This window comes from Podarcis liolepis (genome assembly GCF_965112155.1).
Source record: "Podarcis liolepis genome assembly, chromosome: 3".
NCBI classification, from domain to species: Eukaryota; Metazoa; Chordata; class Lepidosauria; order Squamata; family Lacertidae; genus Podarcis; species Podarcis liolepis.
In genome coordinates, this window is record NC_139557.1 from 91,994,458 (window position 1) to 92,008,388 (window position 13,931).

The 13,931-nt window shown below is 39.1% G+C and overlaps 1 protein-coding gene across 6 annotated transcripts in view; it reads left to right on the forward strand.

Moving 5' to 3' along the window:
* Positions 1-13,931, forward strand: part of CDC42BPA (CDC42 binding protein kinase alpha) — a 153,650-nt gene that overhangs the window by 85,816 nt on the left and 53,903 nt on the right. For all 6 annotated transcript variants that reach the window (XR_014524283.1, XR_014524284.1, XM_083496013.1 and 3 more), the window contains exons 12-15: positions 1,465-1,598; positions 2,563-2,805; positions 4,054-4,164; positions 6,606-6,853. Coding sequence is in view for 4 of the 6 variants with exons in the window: in XM_083496013.1 (XP_083352139.1) it covers positions 1,465-1,598; positions 2,563-2,805; positions 4,054-4,164; positions 6,606-6,853 (736 nt within the window). In the remaining 2 variants the exon portion in view is untranslated. The remainder of the gene's footprint in view (positions 1-1,464; positions 1,599-2,562; positions 2,806-4,053; positions 4,165-6,605; positions 6,854-13,931) is intronic.

The window sequence follows — 13,931 nt, forward strand, 5'->3', positions numbered from 1 at the left end:
CAGCCCCCGCAATGGTGTTAGCATTAGAAATAAAAAAAAGGTATCTGAATGTAATGTGAATATGATCAACAAGATATTGCCTTTAGTAATTCAATATTTTTGGTAGTTTGTTTAAAAACACACACAAAAACAGAACATCCTGCTATTTGATTTGTAATGTCATAGCATTGCATGTTGTGATTATACATCATAAAATTGCATACTATTTCTGGCAATCAGCTAAAGTTGAAAATTTAAACAGTGAAGGGTTTTTTAAAAATCTGATCTTAAAATTACTATGCTGAACCTGGAGTTCCATTTCCTTGGAATTAAGATATGTTGAAACAGTTAGACTTTGTCCCTGAGAGCAGAGTGTTGTTGTACTTCTGGCTGGTTCAGTGCTTCTGTCTGTCATGGTTGTGGCTACATACAGCAGATTTATTTCTGGTTGTGTGTTCTTTTCTGTATTAGGTTCCTCTCTGGGGTTAGCACATATGGATTATTCAAGTCCAAGTGAGATGTGTGGCCATGTTTTCTTGTTTCTGTCTTCCTGTACCTTTCCATTAAAAAGGCAAAACCTTCCAGACAGCGACTTCTTAATACTTTTTCTTTCTCATTACAGAAATAATTAGCTTTGACATTATACATAGTACAATTCAGGGAACATTTAGAAATGCAGAGTAAGACATTATTCTATGTAGCTGTTGCTTCTTTTTTTCTTATTTCTCATCAACAAAAGAAATTTGGGGATGGGAATTGAATATGGTCAGTCTGCTGTGCATGATCACAAAAAATTGATAGCTATCTGTCAACTTGATAGAACAAGGATGATGCTGGTAAAGTGGTGGTAAAGGAAGTTATGTGTGGCAGCATCTACTCTCTAGAACTTGCTGTTCATTAAAATTAGGCACTTTCACCGTTTTCAGAGCTTGTTGAGGCAAGTCTACCCTGACATGTAATTCTATTATTTATATCTGTTTTAATGTGCTTAACTTTTTAAAGGCTGGCCTGAAAGTTCAATAAAATGTTTGGAAATGAACAGGTTTAAGACAGAGGTTGAGAGCAACCAGCTGTCACGATATTCTGTTGCCTACCTAGGCAAATTTTCACACTAGCTCACTGTTTTCTATCCAGCAACAAGCAAATTAGTAACATCAGTATAGGAAAGTGGACCTTAAAGAAACTCTGGTTTTGATATGTGCAAATGTGAATGCATAACTAAATGTGGAGTCTCATCAGCAACTTATTTTACAGAAGGGACAGTTAGAAACAGAGATGGAAGTTGTCTCTAGAGCTAGGAAGCCCTGTTGCTATAAATAACACCCACACACATCTCTCTTGCTTTCTAGTTGGCAACTTATTGTTCAACAGGTAATCCTCAGAGGGCTGGATTTAGCCTTAGGGTCTTAATTGGCTATTCGCTATTGTATAGCAGTAAGTATTATATTTTACCCTATGATGCTTAACAATAATTTTCTTTCCTAGATTCTGGACGACTGGAGCAGCAGCTTGAAGAGGCCAGTTCTGCAAGGCGAGAATTAGAAGATGCTTCCAGACACATCAAAACATTTGAGAAGCAAATCAAAGCACTAAAGCAGGAAAGGGATGATCTTAATAAGGTAAAAATGATTTCATCTGTGCTTTTATTTAAAGACCACACTTGCACCCACTGCACTTGAGGAACACTTTACTTGAGATTTAAATGGTCTTAACATAGGTATACAGGGGAAAAATATTACACTGTATAAACATATCAATCTGAATGCTATTTATGAAATGGTTATTATTTAAAGAGCGTTGTTAGCATTGCCAAATGTGTGCTCATGAAGTAATACCTTCTGGTACATAAACAACTGGGAGGGAGCGGGGATTTGCTCTAATGCCAGGAGAACCTCTTCCCATAGCAGTCCTGGTTCTATTCTTGCCAGAGGACAGGTTGCTGTGGGTCTGATAGAGCAACCTCATAAATGAGCACATCTAACCAAATCAACAGAAGTACAGCATGATGAGTGATAGGAAATTTGCTTTGGATCAAAGGTGCAGGTATTCCATCTTCGGTTTAGTTAGTTGGTATAAGGGCCCCATTAATGAGTGGCAGGGTGTTTCACCTGATTGAATTAGGAAGCAGTAGATCTTGTGATCTGGCACATCCATGATCTCCTTAGCCCAGAGCAAAGAAGACAAGGCTATATTAATTTCCATGACAAAAGAGGGTGGTGACTGGTCCTGCCAATATAATCTGTCTTTGAGAGTCAGTTTTTCCGAACTAGCAGTTAAAGACAAGATAGAGACTAAGATAGGCGTGTGAGGAACATAATGAAAGTGAGCTAGTGCTGGAAAGGTTTGACTTTGGCCATAGCTACATATAATTAGCTGAATTATAACCAATCATAACCAATTCAAATTTGGTTATGAAGTTCCAATGAATGCTAGCATTTTAAGACTTGTTAAAGATTCTGTACAGAATCTCTTGTTTGGGGGTGGGAAGTGGGCAACTGATACTTGTTTATATTAATTCTGCAGCCCATCTAGTGGCAGAATTCTAAAATTCATAGATATTTTATCTTTTGCTTTTGACTGCAGGAACTAATTGAGTCTAGTGAAAGATTAAAGGCCCAAACCAAAGAGCTGAAAGATGCACACAGCCAACGGAAACTGGCTATGCAGGAATTCTCTGAGATGAATGAGCGTCTTACTGACTTGCATTCACAAAAACAGAAACTTACTCGTCAAGTCAGAGATAAGGAAGAAGAGATGGAAGTGGTGATGCAAAAAGTAGAAAGCTTGAGGCAAGACCTACGCAGAACAGACAGAATGAAAAAGGAAGTAAGTCACTTTTGGGATAGTAACTACAAGGAAGGTTGACCAAAATAAAGCCTATTTCCCAGTGAATTTTGTTGACATGGAATAATAGTTGACAAATAATTTACTTTTGCTATTTGTTTGTAATTCTCTGCAGTAGCTTCAGTATATTTTCAGAGTGTTCCATTTTTTTCAGTCTGGCTTTATAAAGTCTGGAAGATTTTTTAAAAAATTGAGTATCTCAGTATAAATTTGCAAGCTAGGTAACGTTAATGGAGGGAAGATGAAGGGTTGCATTCAATATAGTGCTAAGTAGCACTTTGCGTGAGCAGAATGACTTCTGCTTGTGTAACAATACTTCTCTCTCTGCTTCCCCCTCCCCATGCCCCCTAAATTTCTTCCGGGTTTTTCCCCAAACCTCCAGAGCAGATGTGGTCATGGTGTTGGGGGGGCGGGGGGGATGTCTTTTTGCACAAGCAGAGGTTATTTCGCTTACACATTTATTTAATGGAATACTGCCAATATCATTGAATAAGCTGATGATAATGTATCAATGCTTTTTATTTCATTTTGTGAAAAAAATACAGAATAAAGTCAGGTATCAGGAATCCATTTTATCTGTTGTGAATAGATACAATATTCGCTTACAATTTTAAGAGTGCAATCATATACATGTTTACTTAGATGTAAGCCTTATTTAGTCCAGTGAGACTTGTACCCAGGTAAATGTGTATAGGATTGCAGCGTGTCTGATTATATTATCTGTTTTACTATTTATTACTAATATTTAATTACTGATGTATGTAAATGAATTAGCCATGCTTTTGTATGTAATGGCAAAACAACAAAACGATGATTATGTAATAACAGAGAATAGAAGTATTTGCAGCTCTGAGTGAAGATTGCTAGACAACACAGCTGCATTGTAATATGACTCCTTTCCAGAAGTTGGAGGCTAAAAATAGGAATGAATAATACACTGCAGTTGCTTACCTACTTACCTGAGTAAGCTTCATTGAACTTAGTGGGAGTTCAGTGAGTAGACATGTATAGAACTGTTAGTGTACAATCTAAGCACCCTTATTCCAGCTGATGTCAGCGGGACTTACTGAAAGTCAGGGTGGTTTGGGAAGTTCATTGGAAGCCTAACCATCCGAAACAGGTCACAGTTGAAGACAGAATACTAAGAAACATGAGTTCTTTTTCTGTGCGTTATAAAAGAAACCAACGTTCAAAACAGTGGTTATGATTTTTAAAAAAATATTTTTGTAGCTGGAAGTTCATGCTGAAGCTGCAGCTGCTGAGGCATCCAAGGACAGGAAATTGCGTGAGCGAAGTGAGCAGTACTCTAAGCAGCTGGAAAATGAGTTAGAAGGACTAAAGGTCAGTCTTTGTTAACTTCATCATTTTAAAATGGAATAGCCACATATTAGATCTGATAGATCACTGTCAGACACAGAATAAAGAGGAATGCAAGTTAGTAGTGTATATTATTGTATCTAGTTATGGAGGGAAAAACAAAAACTTTCGAATGCTTGCTTCAATGTACTTCCAGCACATTAGTACAAACTCTTTTCCTCAATTACCTCATTTACATGTAATATGAAAGGTTAGAGAATCCCAATAAATGTTACTAGTTTGTTTCTTCTAATGCAAAGGTTCCCAGTTGTAACTAGAATAGTGTGCATTTAGAGACTAATGGAAAGCAAGGGATTCTTAAATGTTATAAGCCATTTCCCAGTGGATCAAACAGGGGATTTTGTTGGGAACTTTGTCTTGCTATGGGATGGCAAGATGAGGTGGACCATGGACATGATAATTTCTGAGTGTCCTCTCTGACATTGCAGATTCCATGCTTCTCTTTGGTATTTATGGGAACTGTAGTCAATGAAACAGGCCAGATAACGACTAGAGTGCAGATTGCGACTGTCTCACTCCAAAGGTGGCCAAAGAGAGGTTAGAGCATATAATCGTACATACAACATGGCAGTGCAGGCAGCGGAGAATGCGTATTTTGCTGCCTCTGCTGCATCCTCAGATAGCCGCACAGCAGAGCTGTCATTAACACCTGCCTTATCAGGCCTGCTATAACCTATTTGGCAAGCAAAATCAGTCACCTTCACTGTCTTGATGGCATTATTATGCTGTCCCCATTGAGGCATCCTGTGCCACACCTAGGTCAGTTTTGTGGGATCAGTTTCAGTTGATGCGGCTTGATGACGTGGACAAGGAACTCGCATCTTTACAACTGATGACATGCCCACTCTACCCATACCATTCATGGCTAATTAAAGCTAGCCTAGGGGGCTGTAGGTGACAGTACCATTGCATGCAGTCATGATGACTGCACTTGATGAGGCAGTAGTCTGCCTCTCCTAAGAAAGACTGTTCTGGACCCAGTAATAATAATTATGGGTTCTGGACCCAGTAATAATTACTCCCTGGCCACAAATAAGCCTTTTTGGGGTGAATGTGCTTTAGAGGGTTGTGATGTGGTGATTGCAGACATAGTTCCATAATAATGGTTTATCTGGATCCGTTTCAGTCTTGAGTTCAGGCCTCATTGGGGGACTGAATGGGCTTTCATTGCCACTTTTATCAAAAGAGGGACAAGCGGAGTGCAACCTTGCTCCTTCCACATATCACCTTCGTGACACCACTGACTGTGGTATGCTCATGGATCAACTGTATTGGATTTATATCAGTGCCCCTGTGTTTCTGTGGTTCTGTTCCTATCTGCAGGGTCAATTCCAAAAAGTAGCATTAGGGGGGGGTGCTTCTCAAGTTCCTTGCTTTGGGGTTCCACAGGACATAATTCTGTCCCCAATGCTATTTAACATCTATATGAAGCTATTGAGAGTAGGCCTTGTTTGGAGTGAATTGTCATCCGTAACACCTGAATTGGGAGTGGCCATGCATGTTGAGAACTGATGCCTGGACACAGTGGCTAGATAAGGGCCAATGAGACAAACCCTGTTAAGCAGGAGACCCTGTGGGTGAGAGGTTCTTGTGTCTGGGAGATAGACCAGTTTCCTGACTGGATGAGGCTACACTCACTCTGAAAGAGTAGGGAGACCCAAGTAGTAGTCATGGCTTGGAGCACCTTTTACCAGCTTTGGCTGGTATGCCATCTACAGCCATTTATATATTGTCAGGCAGAAAAGCATATCCTGAAGTAGAATTGTGCTTTTAAATATAAGAAATTCAGTGTGCTGTTTTTTAAAAAATTGTTAGTATTTTCAATCTGTACTTGAACAGAATGCTGAAATGACAGGAGACAATTAAGGCTTCACTCATATGAATGCTTTCCTTAAGAGTATGACCCATTAAATGCTGTGGGGTTCACTTCTGAGTATATATGCATAGGTTTTCACTGCAATACTGTTAAAGCCCACGGATCATGTTACGTTTACCACAGTGGCGTAGTGTGGGTTGTCAGCACCCGGGGCAAGGCAAGTAATTTGCGCCCCCTAACCCGTGGATTTGCACCCCCTAACCCTAAGCCCCAGATGTTGCACACCCTAACCCTAACCCCCAGATGTTGCGCGGCCCCCCCTGCACCCCCCACGCTACACCACTGGTTTACCAATCTATTGCTTGATACAGTATAGGGTGTCTTTGCTGGTTGTTAGTTTGACATTGATTTCAAAACAACTTGGATATTGAAGTAAAAATGTAATTGCAGTTAGTTGTACTTTCACTTAAATGTGTTTCTCTCCCCCCCCCCCCACTAGATTGAGGTATTTCTAAGCTCATACTTTCATAGTTCTGCAATGAAGACTAATCATGGAAGCTAATTATGAGATGTCCCCTTTTTTTAATAGCAAAAACAAATTGGTCGCTCCCCAGGGGTGAGCAGCACAGAACATCAACAAGAGATCACAAAATTAAAATCTGACTTGGAAAAGAAAAGCGTTTTTTATGAAGAAGAGATATCTAAACGAGAACTAATACATTGTAATGAAATAAAAAATTTGAAGAAGGAACTGCGTGATGCAGAAAGCCAACAACTTGCTCTCAAAAAAGAGATCCTAATCTTGAAAGACAAGTTAGAAAAGACAAGGAGAGAAAGGTATGCATAACCCAGTTATTTTGCTGCTTGATTACATGTCCATTTGCAAAACCCAATGTCTGTGCATGAATCTCTGCAAGATTTTTGCAAAACCGATGCCACTGTGGCAAATCAGATACAATAGTTACATTCAGGATACTTACACTGACTGTATGTAAATATTCAACTTTGTTTAACTTTGAGGCAACAAAAAGTCTATTTTAGATTCTGAAGTGTACCTAACCTGCAGTACTAAGCAAACCTGGTAGAAACTATTTCCAACTAAACATTAGGAGGAATAAGTAATTGATAAGTAATTAAAACTGGTGGCTTGAGCATAAGCTTTATATTAGAGTGGCAGTACTATTTTGATGGATAGTGTTCCTAAACAATCTCCATTGTTTGTCCTTCACGTGTTGCAGCAGGCAAGTTTTGATATATATTAGTTACATCTGCATGATGTGCATGGAATCATTTCATTACATTCTCACAATGACATAGTGAGATGGTTGAAGCTGACATTTCACTCATTGTATCACATGACTGAAATATGGAGTTGAAAACATATTTCCCTGGGCACAGGTTTGCCGGGTCCCAATACCTTGTACTTGCTGGTTCTTCAGTGATGCACTGCACAGAAACATTTATCCAGGTGTCTTCATTCATATAAGACCGTATGTTTACTCTGTACATATGTTGTTACTCAGTATACATATTTGTTCATGATCGCTGGTGCCTGTTCTTTGTTTGAGCTCAGATTGCTCAAAGTAAATGGGAGAGGGATCCTTTATTATTTAATTTTCGGTGAAATAATAACGCAGTCTATGTATTCCCACCCATCTCAACATATCATAATCCACTGGAATGATACAGAGCTTGCTTTATGAGGCAGTTGGATAAGGGAAACTTGAGAAAGTAAAGAACCCACCTCATTAAGTATATAGTTTCCCATTGACCTGCAGCACAATCTGCTTCAGAAAGTGAGAAAATTGGTGGAGGTGAGGAGGTGAGCAGCACTTTACTTCTTTTTCAGATCAAGGGAAATGCAGGTTAGAATTGAGAGGCCAGGTAGAATCTTGCATTTTGCCCTCTTGAGTGATTCATTTCACATGGTGAGAATTCTTAAAATGCCTGGCCTCTTTGTTCAAACTCTGTATACTGGAGTTATGAACATTGACACAACCAGGAGGTCCCAAAGTTGTAAATCTGCTTTGTTGTTTTGCTTTGCTTTTTCTCTCCTCTGCCCCTCTCAAATGCATTGCTTGTCTTTGACGTGAACAAGTAATATGTCAGAGTTAAGGTACTGCTTATATCTGCTGGCACAAGAAGTGTCACTTAAGGTGTCTCGAGGCTTTTCTGCTCCAGATTTCATCCAGTGCTAACATTCGTCATCAATCCACTCTAGACACAAGCCTTCATTATCTGTTCTGACAGGATGGTTTGTTTTCTCTCTCTACCATGGTAGAAAGAAGTGGCGCTGAGAATGCCCCTCAATTGTATTTATCAGTAACAAACTTACTGGCTCATAAAATGTTCAAGTATCTTATAATTGTATGCTACCGTTGCCTCATATTAACAGGAGATTCCCGGGTTTTAAAAGGTGTAGCCCATACATGATCAGAAGGACAAAAATAAAGATCAGTGCAGTACCCAAGCAGGAAACTAAATATAATGATAAGCTGCAACTTTATGTGTGTCACTTGCTTTCAGGACACAGTAAAAAGATTACGTAAGATGGTACTGGTAAGCAGACGTGTGTTTCCTTTTTCTGTGAATGAAAATAAGAAACTTGCAGGATAGCTGCTCCCTTTTCAGGAAAATATGGTGCACTGCCATGCAATTTTCTTTTGTGAGGTTTTGAAGATACTATTAACATAGTAAGCTACCCACCCACCTGGCTCGAGTTTTATCATTCTTTTCTTCCTTTGACTTTTTTTGGGGAGACATGTGTGAGAGCTGTTGCTAAAAGCATCAACTGAGCCCTTTCCTGTTGATCTAATTGTAGCTTTGCAAATTGTAAAAGGGCTGTAGCTTGCTTTCAAAAACCAGATGAGGCTGCTACATTAACAGCCACACAACTTTCCCCTGTTTCATCTGCTAGCATTCCCCTATGTTACACAGGTTCCTTCTGTCATTTCATGAAAATGTTTGGTGTATGGTTGGGTCAGTAGAGCGGACTTGAGAGTTGAAACAATTGGCTCATCCTTTCCCACTTCCAGATGTAGCAAGGTATGGGTAGACATTTGTGATGGGCTATCTCAATAATTTATATGTATTTAAGGTTCTGAAATAACTACATGGAAAATGTAGGATCCTTGAGTTTCCCCATGCATGGTACAACTGCAGTTTCTTGTTTACCATTGAGGTGCAGAAGATGATAAAAGTATCAGAGGGGTGTGTGTGTGTGTGTTTTGGGGTGTGTGTGTGTGTTTCATGCTGTATTCTCTTTTAGATAACCTGATACAACTACAGGTGGGGATGGAAACCTGTGACCCTCTTGAAGTAGTTGGACTATAACTCCCATCAACCCTGACCTGACCATAGGCCATTATAGTTGTGACCAATGAGAGTTGTGGTTGAGCAACACCTGGGGACCATACATTCCCTACTGTTTTAGGACATAACATTCTCTTCACAATTTAGGTGTCCCCCCACACAAACAATGTGGGGTTGGTGTTCCCTCATTTAAGAATATTTCTGCTCCATATAACATAAACCATTCCCCTTGCTGAATTTTTTCTATGGCAGCCTTAAAATTCCTGCAGTAGGTCAGGCATTAAAAATCAAAATAGATAGCTTTAGTAAGACATTTGGAATTCAGTAGTTTACCACCAACCTGAAAAGTCATAAAGCAAGTAGTGCTTAAGAAAACATCATTGTGTTAAAAGGCAAATCATTCTTCATTCACTTGTTTTTATTTCATAAACAAATATGAATAGGGCTGCTTTGGTACTCTAATATTGAATAATAGGACTGAAGGAATAGGTGAAGCATCTGTGGGTCTTGGGTGAAATCAAGCTGAATTACTGAAAAAGACAAAACGTGCTTCAGTATTTTTTTTTAAAGCACACACACCTGAAAACCATAAAACAAATAGTTGTCAGAGCTATATTTTGATGTGATGAATGTGATAGAATAGTTTTATTAGCTGTATTACCTGCCCATGATTGTCAAAGCCATGAATGAGTTATGCAGAGCATTTCCAAGCAAGGAAATAATAAAAGCTTTATGCCACACGTGTACCTTACACAACCCATTTCTGGAAAAGAAGCTGCAAAGGTTATTAGCAACTCTTTTCATTGCTCATTTAAGCCCTGTGCAAACAGTCTCTACCTTCAGTGTAGGTTTGAGATTGTGCCCTCTGACCTTGCCCTTGGGATTTGAGGTTGTGTTTAAATAGAGGCCTATATGCATGGAGTTGACATGTGCAGGTGTAATCCTCCCAGTTTGCAGGGGTCTAGATCAGACCTGCGTGTACTGCATTACATGCACGTGGGCTACGTTTGATTGAGACTTCCAGCTTGTAGATGTCAGGTGGGTTTGCAGCTTGATTCCACTATCCCACTGCATGTAGACAGTCAACACCTGCACTAGTTAATATACCTTAGATGTGGAAGCAACACTAGAGTAGTTGGCATCAACCTAGCTACTGGCCTTTCTCTAGTTTTTCCCTTACTCTTTGAGGTGCCTTTAATGTTAAAGGATGTTGCAGTTCATATTCTCAATGGGTTGTGTTGTGGTTTCTGCTGCTGTTCTGTTTTGCTATTTTAGTTCTGTTCCAAACGTACTATTGTGATTTTATAATTGTATGTTAGGGCTTTTTATAGTGTGCTTTTTAAAAAAAACCTTCTTGGGCAATATAAAGAGTGGAAAGGAAGTTACGTAAAAGAAGTCGGGAAGCATGTGAGATAAAATTGCCAAATGGGGTCATTGTGAGAAATAGGAAACAAAACAATATGCCGAAAATGTCCTTTATCAAAATAACATGTAGGCAGGATAGGCTGTGTGACAACACTAATTTTAAATTCTTTCAAAAAAACAAGTTGAATACCTCAGTGAATGAGCAGGAGTACTTTTATTTCATCTTATTCCATGGTTTTGCAAGGAACTAAAGCAAGCCAGTTAGATTGTTGCTTTCCTGTTGATTCGAAAATGTATTGAAAAAGCCTATTTATGTTCCAGTTTATGTTCCCAGGGGGAATCACTAAAATATTGGCAGTTTCATTCATCATAGCCTACCTTGTTTTGAGTTTATGAATTTTTATTATATTGGTTACCCTGCTTAACTTAGCCTTCATTTAAAAACAAAGGGCTGCCTCACATGTGCATGGTGACATCTACTGATATTTCCAAGGAGTGCCTAGAACAATTTTGAGTATTCTTTTAAAAACTGAATATACTGCAAGGGGAGTACTGATCAGTTTTACGCATCATTATTTCAGAATTACAAAAGGACATCATCTGTATTCTCCTTCCACTGTGAAAATATATCTTTAAATGATGACACCATAGGTATGTTCAGGCATTTGTTTGAATGCACAAATGTGCATTTCCCCATCCATGGATGCAGAGTTTATGTGTTCAGACAATGCCTGAACATGTAACATCTCATAAATATATATAGAACTGGAACTTACTGTTTTCCCTCTTTTTTTTACAAAGTATCGACCTAGTACACATTCACTGGTGCAACTTAGTATGTGTGTTTAAATTTCCACTGATTTTTGTGATACTTGGAGCCTGATCCTATGAAAGGTGTGCTTTGACTGCAGTCTGAAATATTTAACCACGCTCTGGTTTCTGCTTCACATTTTCTATAGTTCTTGAGCCAAAAGACAACTGAAGTGTATGGACAGAGGAGAAGTGTTTCAGAGACTAGAAAGAACAAATACTCTTCACTGTGGCTCTAAAGTTTATGTTTACTTAGCTCTGAGCTAGCATTCTAAACTACCTCTGACTTTTCCCTGTGTTCCATTATTTACTGGTCTTGTTTCTTTTAGGAGAGCTGTTTTCCACTGCAGTCTCAGCTGAGACTCGCAGCACATCAGATTTCTAAGGCTACCACCAAAGTGGTTTAACATAAAAGCTTCATACTGCATTTTCCCCATCGTCTCATATTGCATCAGATGCAAATTTAAAGCTACTTCACAAGCTGTGAATGAAACCACCAATACTAGAAGCACAAAAGTACTAAGTGCATATAAACTAAGACAAAAATGCAACCAAATGCTTAATTAAAGACTCTGACCTGTTGTCTGAGAAGTTAGCCTTAAACCCATGTCTCCCACATAGCTGTGAGACCCATTATCCATTCCCCTGATAGTTAATGCTTTAATCTTTTTTGGCTTTCTCCCAGATTGTTCTTCATATGCATGGAATCTGTTGATTGGGGAGAGGGATGGGTGGTGTTGGATTACAGAATTAGAGTTTAAACAGTAGTGATTAATATGCTACATTGTTAGAATGAAGTGTTATGTTTCAAATGATGCCTAGCAACACACAAATTCAGAGCTGGGTCTGATATTCCTGTGCTATATTTCAAAGTCTTATTGAAACAGTAAATGAATTTCAAATTAGAAATAGGAAATTCAAACCAAAAATACTCTTACTGAGTACTATTGTCATGGCTCAAATGCTGGCTGATAAACATTGGTGGCTAGTTTTGCTGAACTGTAAGAAATATTGACTAAATTCTATCACCAAGACATTGTACCAACATAGCCCTCATTCACATGTAACACTAAGCCAAACGATAGCTTAGCACAAATAAGCAAACATGCAGGATCCTAGAAATATTGGATCTGCATTGTTCCTTCTTCGTCGTTCTAGTGCTGCACTTCGCTGATCTAAGCTTAGTGTGTCATCTGAACCCAGGTTCATGCTTTAGCTCTCTCAATACAGACCACAAATGGGCAACTGTAGGAAAAACTTAGTTCTGTCCATACAAACCATGGGCTATAACTGAAGTTTTTTATTACAGATTTACTTGTATAACAAGAATACATATAGTGTCTCTGTTTTCAATTCATAGAATCTTTTTCACAGTTCAGTTACATTTGGTGTGAGACACTGCTGTCGTAGACATTACGCGATCAGGGAAAAGGGGGATACTGATCCTTCTTTCTGTTGTATATTGTTTGTGCAAGGTTTTTTTGTCAGCATGATGTGAGTAGGCCATGTATGTATGTATGTTGTGTGAGAGATGAGAGGTTGGTACGTTCGGTTGGTTGCAGTGTGGTTTGTATGTGTGAGTGGGCGTATTGGGTCATATTAGCTATATTGATTCACATGCCTGTTCATTCACTTTAAGCAATGGTTTGACTTAGCCTGATGTGAAAGGCAGGCCAGTATGACAGAAATCTCTTAACCATGGTGAAAGATTAGAAACAGAGTGTATTACTGAGCATTCCCTCTCCCTTGATCCATTGCCCTCAGGTCTGGTTAAGCATTACATCCACAATGAAATCTACCATGGTTATACTAACTAGATGTTAAAGATATGATGGAGAAGCATCCCCTGTTTTACCAGGGAAACCCAGCATGCTCCTTCTTGACTTGCTTTATGATGGGTGTTTAAGGCCTACTGATTCTAGCAGGCTTTCAACATCTATTATATGGCATCAATAAATGTAGAGTGATAAAATAGTAGGCTACATAAAAAAGTCATAATATTTTGAAATATATAAAACAAACTAGGGATCCAAATGGATAAAGATTTTAAATTGGGGATCCCATGATTTGCTGCTCTTGGTCATCTTGAGAGTTATTCGGTTTGCAGTTAAATTAAAGTACATGCAGATCTGCATGCAGAGGTTTCTGGTTGGGTTGGGAAGGACTCCTGCTCGAAACCCTGGAGAGCTGCTTCTGGTCAGTGTGGACAGTATAGAACCAACAGCCTTACTTGGTGTTAGCACCTTTCGGCATTCTAAGTCCTATGCCTCCTCCCACTTTAGACCCCAGTGACCCCTGAAAAGTCTCATTCTTCTGGGCGCTGGAGGCCCAGCACACATCCTGGAGAGCCTTCTTGGGAAGTACTGGGAGGAGGGCAAATTCCCTTCCATAAACTTCCCACTTACAGATTTTGGAATTAAAGTCAGTG